General features: G+C 41.6%; 1 protein-coding gene across 5 annotated transcripts in view; it reads right to left on the reverse strand.

The window, feature by feature from the left end:
- The window catches only part of LOC149320150 (glycerophosphodiester phosphodiesterase 2-like), a 196262-nt gene that overhangs the window by 60067 nt on the left and 110384 nt on the right, over window positions 1-25811 (reverse strand). For all 5 annotated transcript variants that reach the window (XM_089513025.1, XM_089513022.1, XM_089513024.1 and 2 more), the window contains one exon: window positions 6110-6213. In XM_089513025.1, the coding sequence (XP_089369151.1) occupies window positions 6110-6213 (104 nt within the window). The remainder of the gene's footprint in view (window positions 1-6109; window positions 6214-25811) is intronic.

A 25811-nucleotide genomic window follows, 5' to 3' on the forward strand; every position in this document is an offset into this window, starting at 1 on the left:
CAAAGCTCTGTGAGACTGAATGAAGGATTAAACTCCCTTTTCCCCCATCAAAAACAAAAGGCAAAAATTGAATGCGTGAATGGAACAAAATAGGGCTCATGCACCTTGAAAGACAGAGCATGGTGCACCACAAATTTAATCATACAGTGGCTGAGACAACTGGTTCCTCAAGCCTGGGGTAAGAATGCCATTGAACTGCAACTCCCAAAAGCCTTAGCCAGCACAGCCAATGGAAGGGAACCGCAGTCCAACATGATATGCATGAGTCTGAACCCTGTCCTATCTTGCCTATACCAGCCTTGCTACGATTTTGAAAAGTTACCTTTCAGATGTCAACTTCCAGAACATCCTTATCAGCCTGGCCACTAAATGAGCTGGCAGGCAGAATCCAGGGTCACATCTTTAAGCAACTTGGTTATGATAATAATGATAATGGGAGATGCAGTCCAATGCATCTATTGGGGCACCAGGTTGGGAAAGCCCATCTTTCTATCTGGTGGTGGCTCCCTAAAGCTTTATACCAGAGTTTTTGCCAGCCCTGTCGTTATGTTTTTTAATGATTTTATCCTTTTAAAAAATATATTGGTGTTTTCATAAGCCTGTTTGAACAACAATTTTTTTGTTGTTGATTTACTATAGTAATAAATTTTGTGAAACAGAAATAAAGTTTATTTAAAAAATGTAATGGTGTTTTAAGGTGATGGTTGTTTAACTATGTCTTAACATTTCTGTCATCAGCGTTTAAGATAATCTTGTGTTTAGCCACCTTGCTTCCCATGCATATCCCACCCCAAGTGGTTCCATATTTATTTAAATATTTATATCCCTCCTTTGGTCACAACATCTCAGTGTACAAATAAAATCAATGCAAAGATTAAAAGGATTTAAAGCAATGCAATAATGTAAACAGACAGAAAACATATTAAACAATGAACAATTTAGAATGGGTTAAAAAGGTCAAAACAGTTTAAAAGTATGTGCTTTACATTTTACAGTGATTCACAAGGGCTCTCCAAAACTTTAATAAACAGCCATGCCTTTACTTGATAAAAACATGAAGCCAACATTACCACCAATCTGGCCTCCAAAGGGAGGGCATTGCACAACTTGGGGCCCAAACTAAAAACCTTATCTCTGGATCTTATCTGGTAGACATTTTGGGTTCCTCCCTATATTTAAAGGCACCTTTGTTCTTTCAAAACTGTATTCATCCTCTGGGAGCATTTTAGTCATTTTTGCTTAATCACTTATGTGTGCCTGTCCTATAACTATGAGAACAGGGTCATTCGCAAGAGAACCCCAAGAGTTATGTACCCCATGCTACTCAGTGTGTGGTCCATGGACTGGTGCTAGTCCACAGCAAGTTTCCAGGAAAGAAAGAAACAGTTGTACTCAATGGGTACAAATATGGTGCAGGTCCCTGACACATTGAGAAACAAGCCCTAAGGTTCCTTGCATCAGATACGATTAAAAAGCACCGATATACATCACCTCTATAAATTGGTAGTACCAAATATACCCCTCTACTATCTCCTCAAGGATATAAAATGACAAAATGTACATTTAAATAGACACACTTCCAAGCAAAGCTCAATAAATGCAATGTTAATTTTTAAAAGGGAAGAGGATGGAGAAACCTCACTGAGCCTACATACAGGGATCAAATCAAATCACAAAGAAGAGGGCATGTAGAGAGATCTTGTAGCATCTTTGAGACTAAAGGAAAGAAAGAAGTTGGCATCACAAGTTTTTGTAGAATTCAGTCTACTTCCTCAGGAGAAGGCTGTGTGTGTTGTGTGTCTTTCAGTTGTTCTCAACTTACGGCAACCCTAAGGCAAGCCTGTCATGGGGTTTTCTTGGTAAGATTTGTTCAAAGGCGGCTTGCCATTGCCTTCCTCTGAGGCTGAGAGCATGTGACGTGGCCAAGACCTTGAACTACGGTCTGAAGGAGGAATCCTCTTCTTTGTTCCACCAATGGAAGCAATACATCATGTGGCAACATGGGAAAAGCCTTCTCTGCTGTGGCACCCTATTTACGAAATCCCCTCCTTGGAAGCCCAACTGGCCCCAGTGTAGGTTTCTTTTAGGCACCAAGAGAAACCTGGCTTCCTCTTAAAGCCTTTGGGCCCTAATCTTTTTTTTAAAGTTTTTTTTAATAAAAAAAATTATTGGTTAAAAAAGAACACATATTACATACATTACACTTTTCTACATAAGTTACAAACATACATCAAATAAACAGTACACCACAATATTTTAGCCTCCTGATGGAAAGGCTCAGTAGTCTGTGATATTTTGATTAATCTTAATCATTAATACATTTATATTATAATCTGAATTTCTATTTGCCATTTACCTTCTTGTATGCTAACATTCTATGTTGTTCTTATCATCAATAAATTTTACTCTGCTTAATATATACAATACATTCCTTGTTAATTTTCCTTCTTTTTACAGTCTAACATACAAATTTATCTATTTTCCTTTCATCCTTGACGAATTCTATTAATGGCATCCAGCTTTTTTCCTGCCTATTCCAATCTTTTTCTCTAATTAAACAGGTAAGCTTGTCCATTTCAAAGTAGGTCATCAACTTCAGAAACCAGTCATTCCATGTCGGGTGTCTTTTTCTTTTCCAATGCGCAGTTTTAACTGGTTTGTCCTTTTTCTGCTGTTTTAAATTGGTGAGCTGTTGATTTTGCTTTTATCCTATTTACAGGTTGAGTGTAAAGTCGAAGGCTTTCATGGCCGGCATACATATTTTTTGTGGGTTTTTCAGGCTATGTGGCCATGTTCTAGAAGAGTTTCTTCCTGATGTTTCGCCAGCATCTGTGGCTGGCATCTTCAGAGAATTCTCTGAAGATGCCAGCCACAGATGCTGGTGAAACATCAGGAAGAAAGTCTTCTAGAACATGGCCACATAGCCTGAAAAACCCACAAGAAACTACAGGTTGAGTCTTTCGCATCCAGAATTCCATAATTTAAAATATTCCAAACACCAAAACTTTTTGCATGGGTGGCTGAGATAGTGACACTTTTGTTTTCTGATGGTTCAATGTTCAATGTGCACAAAATTATTTTAAAATATTGTATAAAATTACTTTTGGGATATGTGCATAGGTTATATATTAAACATAAATGAATTTTGTGTTCAGACCTGGGTCCCATCTCCAGGATATCTCACTGCCTACACATATGAAAATATAGGTATTTCAAAATAAAATTTAAAAATCCCAAATACCTCTGGTCCCGAGCATTTCAGACAAGGGAGACTCAACTTGTAAATTATTTCATTGTTTTTATCTGGAATTGTTTTAAATTGTTCAGCTTGCCTTAGCTGTCTGCTATCTTGGGATCTCATGGCAGAGGCAGGTTAGGAATACTTAAATTAAATTAAATAAAGATTACAGGCACCTTGCTAGACTAAAACGTGCCACATTCAACATTGTGTCAAGCTCTGGTGTCAAGAAGAGACAAAAACAGTTTATGAAACAAAGGAATAAGTCTATGAATCCGGTCTGGACCTTGACTGTCACTGTCCCATCAAACCCAGGGGTCCTAAGAGGCAATGTCAATTCTTGCAAGTTTTCTCATCCTCAGCAAGAAAAGTTGCCGTGACATTAGGAAAATGGGCAACTCTTGAAAGATTTTTTTACATTTCTTAATGTTTTTGTTTTGTAAAGAATTCCTCTATGCAATAAATGTTTCTTTTGGGTTCAATAGACAATAATTTTGCACAAAAAAAGGCAGTGCATTTTTGCATGAAATACATTGCTCTCTGTACCAAAATGTTGTGGGATCCGCTAACTGTGCCAGGCAGTGCTAAACATCCGACAGCACACCTGCGAGGTTCTTAGCACCCAGCCTCTTGGGAAATGTCATTTCCTCTCTCACTAAGGATGAGCTTTTGGTAATTAAGGCTCTTCTGCTGTGTTGCTATTTCCTCCCTGATTATTTTACCACGGAGCACAGTGCTATTTTTAATGTCAGCATCGCCTCCTCAGACAGCCAATGTCTGATTGTGAAGGCGTGGGTGGCATATTTATTTATGCTGCCACCCTACCCTTTCTCAAAGAGATTCCAGACGGGTTGTGGGGGGTTTGCAAGGGGAAGGAAAAAAGCACTCAGTATATATAAAAACACTTTAAACCAAAGATGACCTTCGCTGGCAAAATCTCAAGAAACAAGGGCTTACCCACAATGGAATCTGAGCAGCTGTGGCTGGACTCTGGTGTGCCTCCAAGAAGGAATATTTTGTTAACTGATGAGTGACTAGGACCACTCCGCCAAAGGATGTGACCCAAGGACATAATTAAACTAAACACAGATTGCTTGGGGCTCCTCTACATTTGCCAGAATACTCTGGGCTGCCCCCAGAGTATTCTGGACCCAAATTTCACCCAAATCCTTCTCCTAATCTGCTGCAGCAAAACATGGCAATGATGGGCAGCTGTCTTCCCATGTGTTTCCTGCAAGCTGGACAGTGCTGCAACTGTGCCCATTGGTTGTTTTGACCTCAAAGTGATTTGGCAGGGTCACTTGCAAAGACCACATGGAAAGGCAGTTACTTGTCGTTGTTGCATTTTCCTCTGGGTTTTTTGGAAAACCCAGTGTAAAAGATAAAGGTAAAGATTAGCCCTTTGACAAGGTTGTCAAGTCATTTCCGACTGTAAGGGATGATGCTCATCTCCATTACAAAGCCGAGGGAGCTAGCATTGTCATAAAACAACACTGGTGGTCATGTAGCCAACATGGCTGCACAGAACACTGTTACAATGCACCCACACTGTATCTGGGCGCACTATAAGTGGCTTCAAGCTTACGCTGAAACCATGTAACAATAAAACATATGGTGTGCTCAGCGCGGCATGGCAAACATGCACCCCATTGTTTTCAATGGGGTGCGAGCATACATGGAATTCCTCTTCCACATAAGCGAAGGGCCCACTGTACCTTCCTACTGAAGTGGTACCTTTATCTACTTGCATTTTCACATACTTTCGAACTGCTAGGTGGGCAGAAGCTGGGACTCACTCCGTCATGTGGTGCAGTATCTATATAAGTACATTATGTGGAATGATAAACATACAAAGAAATCACCAACTTCTCTGCTGTATTTTACAGTCTGATATAGATACTGCAGCCACTGAAGAAGACCATTGGTTGAAACGTCTCTGGCTGAAAACTATAGTGGACTGGAATCATAGGACATTCAAGGAAGTCATTCCTCACTAAGTCTCTCAACACAGGCTATGTCTTTGAAGGCTTTTTGAGACATCAGAGATGGATTATTGTTTTTTCAGAGAACATAGGACATGAGTTCTCATTTAATGTATTTTATAGACAATTGCCTGTTACAGACTGCCAAAATAAAGCTGCTTTGAATCACCTTTGGAGGTATGCTATTTAAATGATGCCTGGGTCCTAAGAGTCCGGAGGTTGCGCCAAAGCCACACTCCATTCCTGAGCACTGGAGTGCAGCTTCGGTGCAGCTTCCGGATTCTTAGGATGCATGCATCATTTAAACAGCATACCTCCAAAGAGACCCGAAGCAGCTTTATTTTGGCAGTCTGTAACAGGCCAATGTAACTCCAATACTACTTGGTTTGTTTTGAGAATTTTAAGCTGTATATAAATACTTTGGATATTATTCATATGGACTGTGTTACTTTTTAGATTTTCTTCTTGTTGTTACATTAGGTGTTATTCCCCGCTGTTGTTGTTTACCTGAGCATTGTGGAAACAGCTCCCACTCAATTCGGAGTTTGGGGACTGCATAAACAGCATGCAGTCAGCTCAGATGGAATTTGGGGATATAAGTAATGCAGACAAGGCCATGCTGATCTGATCACAGAAGTTGGGAAAGTTACTTTTTTAACTTCTTGTTTTGTGCCTTCAAAGAGTTTCCAGCTTAGAGCGACCCTAATACAGTTTATTTCTCTCACCCCTATGAAAAAAGAGGGGTCTTCCCCCCCCCCAAAAAAAAAAATCATCCAAAATGTCAGTTTGCTTCTAGGGTCAGAAGCTAGGAACTTTCCTTAAACAACATTGGATATTCAACCTTTGGAAGGAAAGGTGCCCTACAAAGACCACTTTCCTCTTTACTCACCAGTTGATTTCATTGTAGTCATTGTGAACTTCCCACCAGAAATAAAACCAGATCAGGGTCAAGAAGAAAGAAAAAGTGAGGATTAAGAACCAGAGGCGTTCCCACTGTGAAGGCAAAAGAGAGAGAGAGAGGAAAGAATCAATTAACAGGGCTAGGACAGGATAGCAAGGCATAACACATAAATATTGTTAAATACACATATGTACATTTCCCAAAGAAGCCAGAGGGAGGTAGTGGTTTGAGCCTTGGACTATGACTTGGGTTCAAATCTCGGCTTGGCCACATAACCTTGGGCAAGTCACATTCTCACAGCCTCAGAGGATGGCAATGACAAGTCTCCTCTAAATAAATCTTGCCAAGGGTCTCCATAAGTTTGAAATGACTTGAAAGCACATGACAACAACAGCAAACATTTCCCAAATGAGCTGGAAAATCCATCATGACTGTACAGTTCAGATTTCAGGCGGATATTTAAGTAACGGAATAGTACCGCTCCCATGCCATATATTACATGTGTTAAAGGAGAAGCATCATCCATTCACATAAAGTCTCCACCTCATGAGAATGGCAAAATAGGTGTGCATGTGTGTTGTTGTTTGCTTTATGATTCCAAATTTAACAATCAGGTCAGGGGCGTCAATAGGAGTGTTGGGGGTTCAGACCACACCAGGTGACACCCCAAGGGGGGGGGATACCACTGACGCCCAAGCATAATAATAATAATAATAATAATAATAATAATAATGACTTTTATTACAGTCTCTCTCAAGGCTCAAGGTGGGGTGCATAAAATAGAAAACACAATCAAAAACACATAAGACCAACAGTTAAAATACAATGCTATAAAACCATTATAATACACTTCTCAGTACATTCTTTAAAATATACCAGTTCTTCAGTGCTGTCTTTATAAGGAGTCAGCATTTTTGGCAGAAACAGACTGCAGTGTTCACTTGCATCCCTTTAAAATGCTGGGGCTCAGTGGAAGGGATGGGTGACTGGGGTGAGCTTCAGAGGGAGGAGAAAGGAGAGATTTACATTTCAAATTTTATTTTGTTCAAAATAAAATCATTATTTTAAAATCTTCTGTAAAAAAACATATCTTACCAAATTTTCACTTTAACCACATGAAACTATGCATTTAGGATCTGCGCATAACATTGTAATCGAAAGGTATTGTTTTAATTTTGCTAGAGCCAGGGAGGCAATTCTGGGAGATCAGGGTTCGAGTCCCCGTTCAGCCATGTCAATCCACTGGATGACCTTAGACAAGTCACACACTCTCAGGCAATGGAAATCCTTCTCTGAACAAATCTTGCCAAGAAAACCCTGTGATAAGGTCACCCCCGAGGCTTCGGTTCAAACATTTTCACAGAAAGCATGAAAAATAATCAGAAATGCACATAAACGCTTGCAATCTCACTCAATAGGGAAAAAACTTTTGAAAATTGTTGGGAAATTATTATTCTAAACTACAAATTTTGAATTGGTATATTTTTAAGTTTATGTGTGATGGGTTTAATGTGTAATGGTCATCTTAACCCTATGCTTTGTTTAACCTATGTTTTCAAACGGTTTCATGTGGTTAGCTCTATATTGTATTTTAATCTATGTTATACACCTGCCTACTTTGGAGAGAGGAAAGTAAGAAATTAAAAAATATTATTATTTGAAAATTACTGAAGTTATTTTGAAATAAACAATTTATATCCCCTGTGTGTGTGTGCAAAGTGTGGGTGCGGGTGTGTGTAGTGGTAGTTTAAATTGTTCATTTTTAAAATTATATTTGGAGATTGTTTTTAGACTCCTAACAAGTTTTAAAAGAATATTTTAGTGCTTGTTGTTGTTTTTGTTGCTATTGTCATCTTTGTACTGTTTCAACTGTTTTTATTTGTTGTTCATTGCCTTGGGAGCCTGCGTTGGGCTGGGAGGCAATATATAAATACCTTAAATCAATAAATAAAGTAACTAAATGTATTGATACCCCTAGTGCATACATATCTTTTATAGTTATTTGAATCCCTAGGACATCTCTCTTGGTGGGTGCAAATCCACATCTGCAGGTGACCTTTCAGGCTAACCTTGAGCTGCATTCAAGATGAAACTGATAGCAATTTTGACAAATAAGCTGAGCAAGGTGTTTTCAAAATGAGGTCATTAGCATTTTGCATTTACATGCCAGCGTCTCATTCAGTTTTCCCAGACTCTGGAGACGGATGTGGCATCCATCACCCTGTTAAGCAGCTGTAACAGAATGGCATTCTGGGACAGAGGAGAGACTCTCCATCAGCCGACTGCTAGGAAACCAGTTAAAATGTTGCCTAATCTGCATCTTTTATTTGCAGCTTTTATGTCTCCCATCTCGCACAGCATTGCAGATGCCCCCAGATTTATAAAAGCCCGGCAGAATTAACGAGAGAGCTGATATATGTAAGAGATGGATATTGCAAAGGCTCAGAGCTTAAATTTATTCTGCCGGGCTTTGAATCAGGGAACCGTATCTCTTAGGCGAATATAACAGTGACAGTTTTATGACCTAATAAATTTGCAGGCTGAAAGCAGTTTGGGTCACCACATCTCAACAGGGATATAGCCATGGTTGCCCAGCCTACGATTTGGTAAGATTTCTTACACACCCATCCCAAGGGTTTAGTACAATATCGCAAAAGAGAAGTGCATGTTAAACATCTAATACGAGTTGGGTCTTCCTTATCTGGAATTCCAAAATCCCAAATATTCCAAAAACCTTAAATCTTTTTTTCATGGACAGCTGGGATAGTGACATCTTTGCTTTTTGATGATTCAATGTACACAGACCTTGTTGCATGCACATAGTTATTTAAAAAGCATATAAAATTACCTTCGGACTATGTGTATAAGGTGTATATGAAACATAAATGAATTTTCTATTTACAGTAGATTGGGTCCCATCATTAAGATATTGCATTATGCATGTATATGCAAATACAGGTATTCCAAAATAAAAATAAAAAATCCTAAATCCTAAACACATCTTGTCCTGAGCATTTTGGATAAGGAAGACTCAACTTTTACTACAGACGTATTACCCCCAGTCTCCAATATTTATCCCATCATAACTGGAGAAAGAGTTTAGAAAGGTTCATTTTGGGGGATTAAAAGTCCCAGGAACCTCACATCAGCATGACTACAGGGAGCTATAATCTGGCAATACTGTATTGGTAATCTGTAATCTTGTGGACTGCAACTTCAGGACTGTCTGTTCTGAAAGTTGGAACAGAGAGAGAAAGTAACTTTTCCCAAGCTCTGAACTGCAGAAAGCTCTTTCCTTGAAAAGGAGCCTCAGCCATTCATATCCATCCTTGCCCAGGAGCGGATCTCAACCTAGGGCCCACACAGCCAAATCCTATTCACTGTAGCAAACAAGGGTGTTTACGCTAGTTTTTCCAAACAGGGAGAGAGAGAGAGAAAGAAAGAAAAGGTGCAATAAACAAATATTTAAATAAATGAATGAAATAAAAAATAATTAATTGCAAAGCTTAGGTTCGTATTTCATATTCTTTTTGAGATTTATGAACGTGTTTCCTTCCTGTTATACTCATTTACACAAGCAAATACAACTGCAGTTTAATATTCTGCTATTGATTGCCTCATCTTCTTGGCATTTCAATCAATTGATCTGCCCCCAAGTCTTAAAGTGAAAGAAAGAGCAGGCAGAGATTGTTCTGCCTCATAAATTTCCCTTGGCTTTAGTATTACAGCACAGGACCAACATATGTGGCACTTTGGAGGTCAGAAGGCGGTGCATCCTTGCTCAAGGGAGCTTACAAGCTTAAACTGCTGCCCCAACTGTCACATGAACTTGGTTTTGTGCCTTCAAGTCCATATCATTACAAGTTATGGTGACCCTAAGGCAAACCTATCATAGGGTTTTCTGGGGCTGAGAGAATGTGACTCCATGGGCCAGAGATGAATCAAACTCTTGTCTTCAGAGTCAACATGTCAGCCGCAGATGCTAGCAAAACCTCAGGAATAAACTCTTCCAGAACATGGCCACATAGCTCAAAAAACCCACATAAAACTATGGATGCCAGCTGTGAAAGCCTTCAACTTCACAGAAGGGTAAATTCTTTGTAATTAAATGTCTTTATTGCATTTGCATCTATTCTCTATTTTTAAAATTTATTTACAGCTTTAAGGTTGCATCCAAACGTTTCAGTACTACACAACAGCACAGGTCAAAAAGTATTACAGTCAAGTCCTGCTGCACTGGCACATCATTAGAGGCATGGATCCTTTGGCGGAAGTGCACAGGTGTTAAATCTAAAATACAATTTTTATATTGTTGGTAAATATATTAAGATTTAAATTGTAATTGTGTTTGTAATATCAAATTAAGTTGGCCCTGTGAAACCCAGAAAGTGATACATTTTCCTAAACCAAATAAATGGGCAAACTTTGGATTGTGAAATATTTTCTGTTAGTGTCTTAAATAAAATGCTTAGGACAAGGTGTTGATATAATGCTGTTTACAGTTTGGCCTTTACTCTCCCTCCAAAATGATTTCCAGAAACATGTATTAATAGGAAGACCTTTATGTAACGTTATACATAGCATCAGATCATCATAGGTCTTATGCACTGAGCGCAGTCACTAAAATATGATGCAGCTCTCAAATAGAAGAGAAAGATGTATTTCTGTTTTCAAAGAACACAGTAGTTTTCAAAAGGAAAAGGGGAAAAGAAGGTTTCAGTGTCACTTTTACTTGTGGGCTTCCCCTTGTTGTCATTTAATTTAGAAACTGGTACATATGATGGCTAATGGAGCATACAAAGGAATTGAAGGGAAAAATCAGCATGTGCTTCATTGACTACAGCAAAGCATTTATGTATAGATCATGAAAAGCTATGGATGGCTCTAAAGGCTATGGGGGTGCGACTACATTTGATAGACTTGATGAAAAGATCTATATTTAGGGCAAGAGGCTACTATTAGGACAGACTATAGAGAAACATAATGGTTCCCAATGGCAAAGGAATCAGGCAAAAGTGCCTTTTTATCATCCTGTCTGTTCAACTTTAGATACAGAAAATATCATAAGAACAACAGGATTAGACTCAGGAGGAGGAGTAAAGAGAGAAGGAAGGAACATCAACAATCTCACATACATGGACGGTACCATACTGTTAGTGGAAAAATCACAGATTTGGAACAATTGCTAAGGAAAGTCAAAGATGAAAGTGCAAAGGCAGACTTAATGCTGAATAAAAAGAAAACAAAAATAATGACAATGGAAGAAATACATAAAATCAACCTAAACAATGAAGAAATTGAAAGAGTTAAAGAGTTCAAGTACTTAAGATCAAACATTGATCAGAATGCTGTAAATAAAATTAAAAATATATAAAATAGATGCAATTGTGTTTTTTTCTTTTTAACTATTGTTAAGGTTTTCTTTTTCAAATTGACTTTCTTTGGGAGCCCCTTGAGTCCCACTCTTGGAGGAAAGACAGCATAGTTGTTGTTGTTGTTAATGTTCAAGGAGTGTCACTTTTTGTAATCGGCTATTGAGTTCCTACCTTTGGTGATTTCATTCAGATGTTTTGTCAGCCATTTGGAATTGCTTCTAGAGCATCTATTACTACTGGGACCACAGCTGTTTTTGTTTCCCAGAGGCACTGAAATTCAGTTTGTAGATCTCTGTATTTTATCATCTTTTCCATCTCTTTGTCTTCCATCCTGCTATTCCCCTGGGGACCACATCCATAACTCAAAACATCCTTTTCTCTACCACTGTTAGTCTGGCATATTGTGCTATTTATCATTCAGCATCTTGAGGTTTATGATTTCTGACCACTAGTAGAAACAAGAAAGAAATACATGGATAGATACACCCATTATTTCTCACATTACACCACAATGGAGTAAGTCTTACACCAGGGGTAGGCAACTTGCGGCCCGTGGCCCGGATGCGGCCCGGCGAGGCCTTGGGACCGGCCCCAGCCCGGTCCTGCCGCCGATTACCGCCGGGGCCTTTGGCCTCTCGCGCAAGGGGCATGGTGGGGCAATTGTCTATAGAAGCCTCAGAAACATGCATTTATCTTAACATTTTTTAAAAAATCAGCAAATTTTTTCGCATGACCTCCATTTTTTATTTAAAACATGTCCTCAATTTGAAAATTTTGTCCTACATTTGTCCCGGTTTATTTATTTATTTAATTTTTTTTAATTATTTAATTATTTATTTTTTGGCTTCGGCCCCCCCAGTTGTCTGAGGGACAGCAACCCGGCCCCCGGCTCAAAAGGGTTGCCTACCCCTGTCTTACACCATAAAGGCACGCAAGAACAGGGTGATGTTTCTATGGCAGGCATACCCTCATAGAAAGGATGCTGCAGTGTCCTTAATAAAGCATTGCTTTTGTTACTATGTTCCTTTATCTCTTCCCCACAATATGGCAATGCTATCATAGGGTTTTCTTGGCAAGATTGATTCAAAGGATGTTCCTGTTGCCTTCCTCTGAATATAGCCTACAGCACCTAGTATTCCTTGGAGGTCTCCCTTCCAAACACTGAAAAGGCCAGACCTGCTAAGCTTCTGAGATCAGATAGAATCTGGTGCCTTCAGAGTATTTTGGCATCAATAGCCAAAGCAGAAGAGACATTTAAAACCTCATTTAATATTGGCTAAAAACTGCTGATTCAATGGTGATGTCTCTGTTGAACAGAGAGGTTAAATCAAAGGTGGAGGATGGAATGATGTGTTTTCAGTAATGGCTTCTGTTACAGGTTTCAGGACACAGAATCATAACATTGGAAGAGACACAAGGGCTATTCAATCCAATGTCATGGTCAGCCAAGAACAGGAATCGGAGGAAGAGGAGGAGGAGGAGGATGCAGCTCCTCTAGTGCAAGGGGAAATGGAGGCTGCACCAGGTGCTAATCCTGCTTTGCCAGGTCCCAGCTGCGATCTCCCAGCCCCAGAGGAGGAGGCTCAGCCAGGTCCTAGTGCTGGTGGGATTCCTCTTGTGGTGCAACAGCCTAGCAGTGACTCTGGAGAGGAATCATGCCTGGATGTGCCTTCCTTTAAGCAAAGAAGGGCTGAGAGTGCTTGCAGGCGTAGATCCAGGAGGATTGCAGAGAGGCAATTAGCAAATCAGCCTCAGGTGGCATGGGGAGAGTTTCCCTTACTTAATGAGCAGAGAGACACCAACACAGGGCCAGAGTTTATTGCATGATCCTTTGGTGTGACTGCTGCCTGCACTGGCTCTCTATATCTTGACTCCTTGTTGCCTTGACTTTGGAACGGACTGGACTACTGCTACCTTCTAGCTGACCTGGACTGACTATTGTGACCTCTGCTTGGCTTTCGGTTTGCTGCTTCTCTCTCTCCCTGCAAGGTTTGTGGACTACTTCCAATTCCATAGTTAATTGCCTTCCTTATTAGTGTGTGTCTGCGTGTGCTGGCTGCAGTCCAGGACATTCAACTCCATTCTTCCACTGTCAAACACCTCTTACTGTCATGAAGTTCTTCCTAATGTAAAGAGTCCTAATGGAATCTCTTTTCCTATACTTTGAATGCATGACATCCTCTCTGGAGCAGCAGAAAACAAACTTGCTTTTTCTTCAATATGACATGCCTTCAGATCTTTAAACAGGGCTATTATATCACCTCTTAACCTTCTCTTCTCCAGGCTAAACACACCCAGCTCCCTAAGCTGCTCCTCATAAGGCATGAGTTCCAGACCTTATGCTAACAAGGGCAGCCAGCATTCCTACACAGCATCCCAGACTCTGTCTACCAGCTTCACAGGTACATTCGATGGCTCCCTAAATTGCTCCTCATAGGGCATGGTTTCCAGACAATATCACACTACATTGTTATAGCAGTACTATTCATTCCACTTTAACTGCTACTGCTGCCTTCTGTGGCATTCTAGGGGTATGTAATTTAGTGAAGCCTAAGAGCTCTCTGATTGAGAACTCTAAATGCCCTTTCCTAAAACTGCAAACCCCAGAATTCCATAGGAGGCAGCCATAGCAATTAATGAGGAATAAAACTGATATTAACAATGTAGTGTTGGATTGTCCTCAGTGATGGAACACCTTCTTGAGGAGGTCTATCATTGCCTTGACACCAAGGCAATAAAAATGAGTAGGACTGAGTAGAAGTTTCCTATTTTCAAATCAGAATTTAGCTCTAATGTATATTACTACCTTTTGCTCAGCATGATATGACCTCAGTAGGCAGCAACAAAACTGTGTCACGGTTTGCCATGTTCAGGTACAAGCACTGTTCAAAAGATTATCTCTCTCAAATTAGTTACTTCCCACAGAGTACAGCTTTCACACTCCTTAGCTTTAATCTGACGCTGACAGTTTTGGAAGGGAGATCTGTCACTGTTTCTCATGATCCTGGCTTATCAATTTGTGCCATGGCAGAAACCGATGATCGCGTACATTATCTTTCCAAACACCCCATTCACTTCTTGGTTCAAAACAAATTCCTTCCTAGATGATTAACAGCCACCTGTCTTGAATCTGAGGGCTGGGGAAAAGGTGAAATATAAATACATACACATACATTCGATCTCCCACATTTGCTGGTTTTCCTTTGGCAGATTTGATGATCTGCACATTTGATTAATATGTTCGCTCTAGAACTCTGCGGTTTATCTAGAGCCACTCTATAGTCAACTTCTACTAGAAATTGACCATAAAGTTGAGCTAGAGGACCAAGAGATTCCTAGAGCAAACATTTCTCTATGAATCTCTAGGGAGATTATCACACACAACCAATTCCATTTCAATCCCACCATTACCCTGCTATTATACCATTATTGTTTAATAACAGGATATTAATGATTCAACAATCAATCCTTTCACACAATTGTGCAATAATGAGATGTTATCTTTTCAACAACAAAAAATTAGTGCTTTTACCTTCCACACAGTTTGAAGTGTTGGTCTCCCATGAGTAATACATACATACATTACAATTATCAAAATAGCAGTTATGTAGTATTAAACCTTCACCAATTGAACAACTGTCTCTATCTTTCAGTCCTATTTTTTAGAGAGCTCACATGTACGTCGGGTACAACTCCAAATTGACCCACAAGAAGTAAACTGGCCACAGACCCATGGTTGCAAAAAAAAATAAAAAATCATAATAGTGTTAATAAACTATCATTGAATTTCGCACCTGCGTAGTAATGCTCCATTTGCACAATCAGAAGGCTATTAATGGATCAAAGCATTAATACGAATATATAGAATCATCACATGTTGTTAATGGGATATTAACATGATCAACATGACATGTTATAATCTTCCATGCAACTGCTCTATTATGACTGGAAAATGACATTTTGAACCCTGTGTAATAATCTCCTAGGACGGGTTCTCCAGGGCAACTCTATGGTCACCTGTCAGAAATTGACTGCAGAGTCATGCTGAAGAACATAGAGATTCCTAGAGAAGTGTGCTCTCAGGTAAAAATAGCATGTTTTTTATGTTTGTTTATGTCCATGTTTCTTCCACTTTCACGGGGGGGGGGGGGGGCAGGTAAGGGAGCTGAAAGTATACATCAAAAATTCATCAGTTCTGCAAAAGACTGATGGCTAAAGAGAAAAGAATGGAAGTCCATTACTTCTGAATGGTGCCAAGTTGGTGAAAGCTGATCTGAACCTAGTGCTACCTGACCTTTAAGGAGCTGTCCGTGTCCTGAATCTGCTTGCAAAGCAAAATTCACATCTTGCACAGCTCGTAATTCCTGCAGGATGGCTTTCTTTCCCTGCCATCCTCGGCATGCCATTCAGGTAAAGTTCCGTTGTCCCCAATAGCACCACACCATTGGGAACAATGCAGATTCAAACATCCAAAGATTTTGGTATCAATGGGGAGTCCGGAATGGATCCCCAGCAGATACCAAGGGATGAATGTAATGGCAGAATCATCAACCCCCACTGACATGGAAGTCATCAACTACCACTGCCTAAAGTAAGAGTGGGAATCATACAGCACTCCAGGTGCTGTTGAACAGCAACTCCTAGATTTCTTCACCATTGGCTATGCCAACAAGAACTGCTGAGTGTGACGGTGTTGTGACCTGCCTTCTGGGCCCAGAGATGGACTCCAATTCAGAAAGTGAGGGCTTTGATAGAGAGCCTGGGAGCCCAGAGAAAATACTAGGTCTGCAGCCATGCGAACAGAGGTCCCAGCAGCCACAACCCCCAGAGGAAGATGCAGACTTAACTATACCTAGACCAGCTGAGTGTCACCAGGAAAAGGAAGGTTGCAGATGCTCTGGATGCTTATATAGGAAATGCACAGCAATTAGGGAACACCTGCAGGCAATAAATAACCCAGCACCTTCTCCCGGTGGATGTTGCTGACAACTAACCATTCTTGGTAGAAGCAACAGTGGTGCAGTGTTCTGTGACCATTTGCTGTTTGCCTTGAACTCTGCTTGGACTCCTGCCTACTTTTCTGAACTACCCTTTGGACTGCCTGCCTGGATTACTAAACCATGGATGACTTAGACAAGGCTGCCCTACCTGTGCTTCTCAGCAGACGTTTTTGGAGAGCCCTGACTTTCTCCTTGTGACTCTGTGGGACATTGTGTTTTCTTGCTGAACATCTGGTTTGCTTCCAAGAGCAAGACAGGACAGAAAAGGCAACACAATTCCCACACCAGACTAAAAGCTAGAGCATGAGCAGATAAGCATGACCAAAATGGTTAAGGATCTGGAATCCCAACTAGTGTCAACCTACATTATTTCTACAGTGTAAACATACCCTATGACATTAGCTTGATACCATATGAACACATGAAGCTGCATTACATAATCAGACCAGTGGATATATCTGTACCAAGGTTGGGAATTGTGTAGTGCTCCAAACATTACTGAACTGCAGCTTCCAGTCTTCCTTACCATTGGCTATGTCAGCAAGAGCTGCTGGGAGCTGCAGTCAAATAATATCTGATGACTCCACCACCCCTAAAGCCCTCCTTCTCCAGCCTGGCTAGTCTTGCAGCCTGATAGAGAGCAAAGGTAGCAAAACATCAGGAATAACTGGTACCTTCTTTCACTAACTGCCACCTAAGCTTGGAAGCAACAGGGCATTTGGTAGTTTAAAAGCCTGCTTTTGTTATTACACACACTAACCATCAATTCCCAATGAAGACAAACTACCTGCCTCATCCTTCCCACTCTGTTGCTCATTCTGTTCAAACCCCAAAATTCCCAAGACTCTTGAATTAAAAGCAAGACACTGCAGTAAAGGACTTGCCAAGCCCAAAACAGAGTGTATTTGCTGAAGGGCAGAGGGAATTAACAGATGAGGGCAAAGGAGGATGGTCTGATTTTGATGGAAGGGTCTGGCTTATTAGAGAGTCATCTTGTTTGTTCTCTTTGATGCTTCCAGGCAGACGCATCACCGAAGCAGAACCAGCAGGGGAGGAGAAGGGTGTGAGCACTTCGTGTCAACAGAACAGGATGAGAAGAGCAAGATAAATGGTCCTCCTGCAGAGTACTAGGAAGGAGAGCAGCACTAAGGGAATTTGCAGTTGCCAACACAGGAAAGGGAGGGAGGAGACATTACAGTTATAGAAAAGAAGGAAATTATTCACACTCTGCCCAAAGCGGAACAGTACAGAGATGCCTGATGAAGATGGTGGGTACAGAAAGGAGAGCTTTTCTGTCCAGCTAACCTTCTGGGATACTTGCCCCATGGGGACAAGTATCATGGGCCCTAGGCATCTGCTGGAATGTGGTTCCAGGACCCCCATGGATACCAAAATCTGTGGATGTTGAAGACCCTTTAATGGCATAGCAAAATTGTGTCTGTTATGTAAAATGGCAAAATCAAGGTTTGCTTTTTTGGAATTTATGTATTTTTGGAATATTTTCAAGCTGTGAATTGTTTAATCCATGGATATAGAGAGCTGAATGTAACATACTCTCATGATTTATCTGAGGGACCCTCTGTCCTGGGGAAAGGGACCACTGGGGTTTCTTCTAGAGCAGGGGTGGGAAACCTCAGGACTTGGACCAAATCTGGCTCTCAAGGAGTCTCACTTTGGCCCTCTGGAGTTCTCCAGGTGACCATAACCTCTCCTCGTGGCACTATTTTAAGAAGGATATAAACAAGTTGCAGTAGGTTCTGAGGAGGGCAGTGAGGATGGGGAATAAAACATGCAATGAAAGGTTCAGAGTAATGAAGAGAAACTGAGGGGTGACATTATTGTGTGTTGTGTGTTGTGTGTCTATAAGATTACCCTCCTTAAATATCTAAAGGGCTTACCCACAGAGGAAGGGGAAGGTTTGTTCTCTGCTGCCCTAGGGAGTGTAGGAGCAGATGTATTTATGTGACAGGAGGGTAATTTCAATTGAACGTTAGGAACTACTTGACATTGGAGTGGTTCAGCAATGGAACCAACTGCCTAAAGAGATTGGGGGGGGGGGTTGTCTGGGCAGCTTCCAAAAGAGGTTCCTTGCTGGGGATGTTCTACCTGAAGATCCTGCACTAAGCAAGGTGTTGGGCTCTATAGCCCATGGGGCCTCTTCCAACTCCATGATCCTGCAATTGTTTAGCAGCCTTTAACCTTTTTACTTCTCTCTCCCATTCTCCAACAAGATGAAATATCTCTCCCAAAAATTAATTACTATCTCTAAGATCATTATGGCAAAATATGCAGGTGTTTTTTGCCCCACTCTTTTGCTTTTGGTCATGCCCACCCCTAGAATGCAGCCCACAAGAATCTCTCCACAACTGAATTTGGCCCTGGGTTCCTCACCCCCTTGCTCTAAAATGTTTCATTTAGAAAATGTCAGTGAATGCACCAATGCATTAGCCATTAATGTCTGTTGGTTTCCATTACCAATAAAGCCAACTAGAGAGCCTCCACATGTACAGGGATTACAACACACATCATTCCCAGTCAGCAAGGCCAATAAGCATGCTGTCAGGGGCTGATGGGCATTCCAGGTGCCAAGGGACAGGATCCGATGGGTTCTGCAACTCATTCATGATCTTCTCCAAAATTTGCCTAGTGGTTTGTCTTGTTCTTCCCAACTCCCCAAAACTACCCCACACTCCGAGGAATTATACCAGAGATGTATACTTATTCCATGTACTTATTTCATTTCAGTGTATTTAGACTCCTGCCTTTCTATTTCAAAAACCACAAGCAGGGCACTCTACTTTGTATTAATAAAGGAACAAAATGCATGGGTGGAACTGAAAATACAAATGTACGGGTAGTGCAGGGATCATGGTAGCACACTAGCAGGCTGGAAGGTTCCCAAAACAGTTTCAATCCACCATGGAGAATTTCAAAACCATCTTCTCCATTCAACAGCAGCCAGGGCTGCTGTGGAACCTGGGATTAAAGGGTCAAAGCATGTGGGACTTTTTCATTAACAAAATGTTGAGGTGGAATCTCTTTTCCTGTAGTTTGAACCCATTGCTCTTTAGTCTCTAGAGCTACAGAAAACAAGCTGGTTTCATCCTCAATATGGCATCCCTTCAAATATTTAAACAGGGCCATCATGTCCCTCCCTTAACTTTCCTTTCTTTCTCAGCTCCCTAAGTCTCTCCTCATAGGGCTTTATGGTTTTCAGACCGTTCACCATTTTGGTCACCCTCCTCTGGACACGCTCCAGCTTTTCAACAACCTTTTTGAATTGCAGTGCCCAGACCTGGACCCAGTATTCCAAGTAAGGCACCCTCACTTGGAGCAGCAGTATGCAACACAGAATTTTGTATTTCATTATTATCTTCTTTGATTTCAATACATTTGCAAGACATGTCAAAAATCACCAACAAATAAAATATCAACAATCAACAAATAAAGATGTCCCAGGCCCCCTCCTAGATCATCAGACCTCAGTAATTTGTACTCCCCCTGTAAGGCCTGAGTTGTTGTTGTTGTGTGCCTTCAAGTCATTACTGACTTATAGTTACTCTAAGGCAGTGATTGCCAAACTTTGGTCCTCCAAGTGTTTCAGATTTCAACTCCCAGAAACCTCAGGCATCTTGGTCAATTGTCTGGAATTCTGGGAGCTGAACTCCAAAACACCTGGAAGACCAGAGTTTGGGAATCATTGCACTAAGGCAAATCTATAATGAGGTTTGTTGCCAAGTTTTGTGTTGCCATTGTCATTCTCTGAGACTGTGACTTGCCCATGGTCACCCAGTGGATTTCCACAGCTGAGTGGGGATTTTTTCCATCCTCAAACCACTATATCGTGCTGGCTCTCAAGGCCTGAGACTGTCCCAAATTAGATCTAAGCATTGGTTAATCTTTTAAAGGTTGGATTAAAATGTGCAATGGATTCATTGCATCATTGACAGAAAGCCAATTTCCCAGTTAATAAGAACTGCAAATTCCCCACTCAAATAACCAGGATGTCACCTTTGGGGGAGAGAGAACAACAGCTCTGCATAAAATGGACAGAGTGACTCAAAACACAATACATCAAAGAACCTTCCAGTCTTTACAAAACCTGAGCCATAGGACTCTGCACTATTAAAATGTGCTGCTGCCAGGAGAACCAGAGGGTGGCTTTCCTTTTCCACCAAAAACAACTGGTACATCTATGTATAGCCAAACCCAGGGCTACAATTAATATCAATGACTAGGTCTGGCTATATGGAAATGTCACAGTGCAGAAGCATTGAATTGCAGCCCTGAAGGATGCTGCTGAGACCACAAGAAAGAAAAGGGGGGGGGGGATCACACTGGTGGTATGGAAGAGGAGAAAAAATAGTTCATTTTGCTGCTAAACCTCTGGGACGCAGCATCCCCTGGTTTGGGTAGAGAGGGTTTTTCTGAAATACAGATAAACTTTGATACCGAGGTTCAGATTGTTTGGCCAGCTCCAGGCCTCAGGAAACACAGCAACAGAGGGATGGAAGGTACCTCAAGGGCCATCTAATCCAAATCCTGTCACTATAGGTATTTACATCTAAAGCATCCCTGACAGGTATCTACCTACCCTCTCCTTTTATCCCTAAAGTATCTATGGCCCCATACAGACAGGCCAAAATAAAGCTGCTTCGGGTCACTATGGATGTATGCTGCTTAAATGATGCATGCGTCCTAAGAGTCCAGAAGCTGTGCCAAAGCTGCGCTCCAGTCGTTAGCGCTGGATCGTGGGTTTGGTGCAGCTTCCGGACTCTTAGGACACATGCATCATTTAAAAAGCTTAAGTGACCCGAAGCAGCTTTATTTGGCCAATCTGTATGGGGCTTATGTTTGTTTAAATACTTCCAGCACAGTGGACAAAACCCAGCCTCTTCTACAAGCTGAGTGTTCCTTATCTGGAATTCTGAAATCCCAAATATTCCAGAAACTAAAACATTTTTATGGGTGGCTGGGATATTTTGCTTTCTAATGGTTCAGTGTACATAAACTTTGTTTCATGTACAAAATGATTTTAAATCAGTATGCATAAAATAACCTCCAGGTGTATGTGAGCCATAAATGAATTTGGTATTTTGACTTAGGTCCCATCTCCAAGATACATCATTATATACACGTATTCCAAAATCCGAAACACTTCTGGTTCCAAATATTTCAGGTAAGAGAGGCTCAACCTGGTGCTATCAAACAGCTCTTAATCAGATAGCTTTTCCTAACATTTATGTAGCATCTCCTCTCTTATAATTTTTATCCATCAGTACAGATCCTATCCAAGGAAAAGCTCCAATCCTGTTTAAAGCCAGCAAGTTTCCAGGTAAGCACACCTGTAGTCCACAGGAACTGGCAGGGAAAGGCCAGGGCAGTCCCAAGGCTTATACAGATTACAAACAGAAGCCATGTCCAGAAAGCAGACCTGAGCAAAGTCCCTAGCTGAGAAGGAGGCTGCTGCTTAAGTACCGAAGCCAGAGGTTTCAGACAGGATTGCACAGAGATTTGGGGACGGTTGTTCCACTGAAACAAAATCACCTGGGCTAAGCTAATTTCTAGCCAGGAGTTAATCAGCCCAGCTAACCTCATTAGCTCTGCTGCTTCTATTTAAATTGAAGCAGAGTCTTGCCTGATCTTTTGCTCCTGGTACACAGCCAAATGTTAACAATCTCCGGAGGCACTGAAAAGGGTGCATTTATGTTAGCTTAGCCATTTCCAAAGCAGGGTACCTACCCAGAGAGCAAAGGTTCCTGTTAGCGATCTGTTTTTATAGTTTTCATAGCTATTAGAATGAGAGATGGGTCATGTCTGTGCAGTTTAATTTCCTTTGTTTGCTTCTGCTCTACATAACCATCTGTCTTCCAGTTTCCTCAAACAGTCCACAGGACTCATTATTCAGCCACAGGGATTTGTGGTTTCATAGAATCATAGAGTTGGAAGTTACCCCAAGGGCCATCCAGTCCAACCCCATTCTGCCATGCAGGAGCTCACAATCAAAACACACACACACCCCCGACAAATGGCCATCCAGCCTCTGTTTAAAGACCTCCAAGGAGGGAGACTCCACTACACGCTGAGGAAGAGTGTTCCACTGTCAAACAGCCCTTACTGTCAGGAAGTTCCTCCTAATGTTCAGGTGGAATCTGTTTTCCTGCAGCTTGAATCCATTGCTCCATGTCCTGTTCTCTGGAGAAGCAACAAACAAACTTGCTCCATCCTCAATATGACACCTTTAAATATTTAAATAGGGCTGTCATATCACCTCTTCTCCAGGCTAAACATACCCAGCTCCCTAAGTCTCTCCTCATAAGGCAGGGTTTCCAAATCCTTCACAATTTTAGTCATCCTCTTTTGGACACACTCCAGTTTCTCAACATCCTTTTTGAATTGTGGTGCCCAGAACTGGACACAATATTCCAGGTGGGGCCTGACCAGAGCATAAGAGAGTGACACTATTATTTCTCTTGATCTAGACACTATACTTCTATTAAGGCAGCCTAAAATTGCATTGGCCTTGTTAGCTGCTGCATCACACTGTTCACTCATGTTCAGCTTGTGGTCTACTAGGACTCCTAGATTCCATTCACATGTGGTCTCCTTAAGCCAGGTGTCCCCCATCCTATATCTATGCATTTGTTGTTGCTAGGTGCAGTACCTTACATTTCTCTGTGTTGAACTTCATTTTGTTAGCTTTGGCCCAGCTTTCTAATCTATTAAGGTCATTTTGAATTTTGATCCTGTTTTCTGGGGTATTAGCTACTCCCCCTAATTTGGTGTCATCTGCTTTGGCAAATTGTCCCCTCAGGGCAATTTTTTTTTTGGGGGGGGCAGCCTTTTAATTTTAAACAGAAATAAAAGGGAAGTGACTTCTGGTCACCTCCTATTTTGAACAGTAAAATCTTCTTGATCATGAAACATGAAAATACCCCCTCAAAGACCCTTGAGGTCATTGGGGAAATATTTGGGGGCAAAAACTTGTGAGTTTTGTGATGGGTATGTGTGATTGGGGTGTGTACTCCAGGCTCCTATGCAGCACCTCCTACAATTGTCTTCCCCTGCTTTAAGAAGAAAAATGTAATTTCTCCTTCTGCTTATCTTACAGCATACCTATGCAGATAGATGTAACTGCAAAGAGCAAGCACACACCCACCCCAGGTGCTTTCATATTTTATTATGCTTCAAGCCTTAATAGGAACGCCAAGTGCAGTGCTCTCTCCTGGATGAGGTCTCCAAGCATTAAATGTGGCCCATTTGCTACTCAATTGAGCAGATCTGTACAAAAGCAGGGAAATATATCTCTCAGGTTAATGTTATAGATTTTCTGGTAAGCACAGGAATTATCCTGCAGACTACAAAATGGATGGAAAAGTCCCTTCCTCTGAATCTCTCTCTCTCTCTCTCTCTCTCTGGCTTTACTTCGCGAACGAAGATTCAGGAAAGACTCATCCCGCGCTTTGTACAAGTGCGTTGGTGACTAAAAAGGCCAATCCGGGACAAACAGGTCCAGTTGCAGAAAGCACAGTGGAAAGTCTCCGTGGGTGATGTTTCTGGGTTGCGGTTCTTTCTGCGTTGTCATTTTTCTTCAAGATTCGTTCAGCGTGAGCTTTCGAAAAGGGCTGCAGCATCGTGGATAGTGCGTCTCCATGCCTCCCGATGCAAGGCCAGGGCAGACCATTGTTGGTGATCAATTTGGCCGAGCCTGAGATGTTGTTTCAGGGAGTCCTTGTATCTCTTCTTTGGGGCGCCCCTCTTACGCTGACCCATGGCGAGTTCACCATAGAATACTATTTTTGGGAGGCGATGGTCCTTCATCCTAGAAACGTGTCCTGCCCAGCGCAGCTGCGTCCTCAGTAGCATGGCCTCAATGCTGGTGATCCCTGCTTGCTCGAGGACAGCAACATTTGTCACATAGTCAGTCCAGTGTATATTTAGAATTGTGCGTAAACAGCGCTGATAAAAGCGTTCAAGGAGTCGTAGGTGTTGGCGATAGGTGACCCATGTTTCAGACCCATAGAGGAGAATAGACAGTACAATGGCTCTATACACACTGATTTTTGTGCTTCTCCTCAAGTGTTTGTTACTCCAGACTCTTTTGTGAAGCCTTCCGAATGCACTATATGCCTTTGCCAGTCTGTGATCGATCTCTTTAGCAATCTTGGCGTCTGAGGAGATGATGCTTCCCAAGTAGGTGAACTGCTGGACGGACTTAAGCACAGATGTGCCTACAGTGATGTGGGTATGGTAGTGTTCTTCCTGAGGTGCCGGCTGGTAGAGAACTTCTGTTTTCTTCAGACTGACTTCCAGCCCAAAGAGCTCTGCAGCTGTTGCAAAACAAGATGTTAGGTGCTGCAGAGCTGCTTCTGTATGGGCAACGAGGGCAGCATCGTCAGCAAAAAGCAGCTCACGGACTAGATAGTTTAGAGTCTTAGTGCGGGCCCTCAGGCGGCTTAAGTTAAACAGGCTACCATCAATATGGTAGTGTATATAAATGCTATCTTCTTCTTTGAGATCTGATGTAGCCCTTTGGAGCATCATGCTGAAGATGATTGTAAATAGAGTTGGAGCGAGAACACAACCTTTTTTCACACCATTAGTTATTAGAAAGGGCTCCGAGAGAGCGTCGCCATATCTAACTTGACCTTGCTGGCCTTCATGTAGCAGGATGATCATTTGGAGGAATTGGGGGGGGGGGGCATCCTAGTTGTTCCAGGATCTGCCACAGACCTTTTCTACTCACAGCGTCGAAGGCTTTGGTGAGGTCGACAAATGTTACATAGAATCCTTTGTTCTGCTCTTTACATTTCTCTTGCAGTTGCCTAAGGGCAAACACAATGTCTGTAGTGCTCCTATTAGCTCTAATGCCACATTGGCTTCTGCAATAGCAGGGACTAATCTGTTCAGCAGTATCCTTGCAAGGATTTTTCCAGCAATGGAGAGCAGTGTTATACCTCGAAAGTTTGAGCAATCTGATTTTGCTCCTTTTTTCTTGTACAGAGTGATGATGACTGCATCTCGGAGATCTGATGGCAGTTCGCCTTTTTCCCAGCAACTCACAAGGAGCTCATGGAGTTTAGCATGGAGTACATGACCTCCATGTTTCCAAGCTTCAGGTGGAATTCCATCAATCCCGGCAGCCTTGCTATTTTTCATCTGCTGTATGGCCTTAACGGTTTCTTCCAAAGTGGGAGCTATGTCCAATTCCTTCTCCATCGGTTGTTGTGTCATATGTTGAATAGCTGAGTCTTGGACTACTCGGTTGGCACTAAAGAGGCTTTGGAAATGTTCAGCCCATCGGTTCAGAATGGA

Source organism: Sceloporus occidentalis, unplaced genomic scaffold, assembly GCF_023333645.1.
Source record: "Sceloporus occidentalis isolate IW3139 unplaced genomic scaffold, rSceOcc1.0.p SCAF_2, whole genome shotgun sequence".
Taxonomy (NCBI): Eukaryota; Metazoa; Chordata; class Lepidosauria; order Squamata; family Phrynosomatidae; genus Sceloporus; species Sceloporus occidentalis.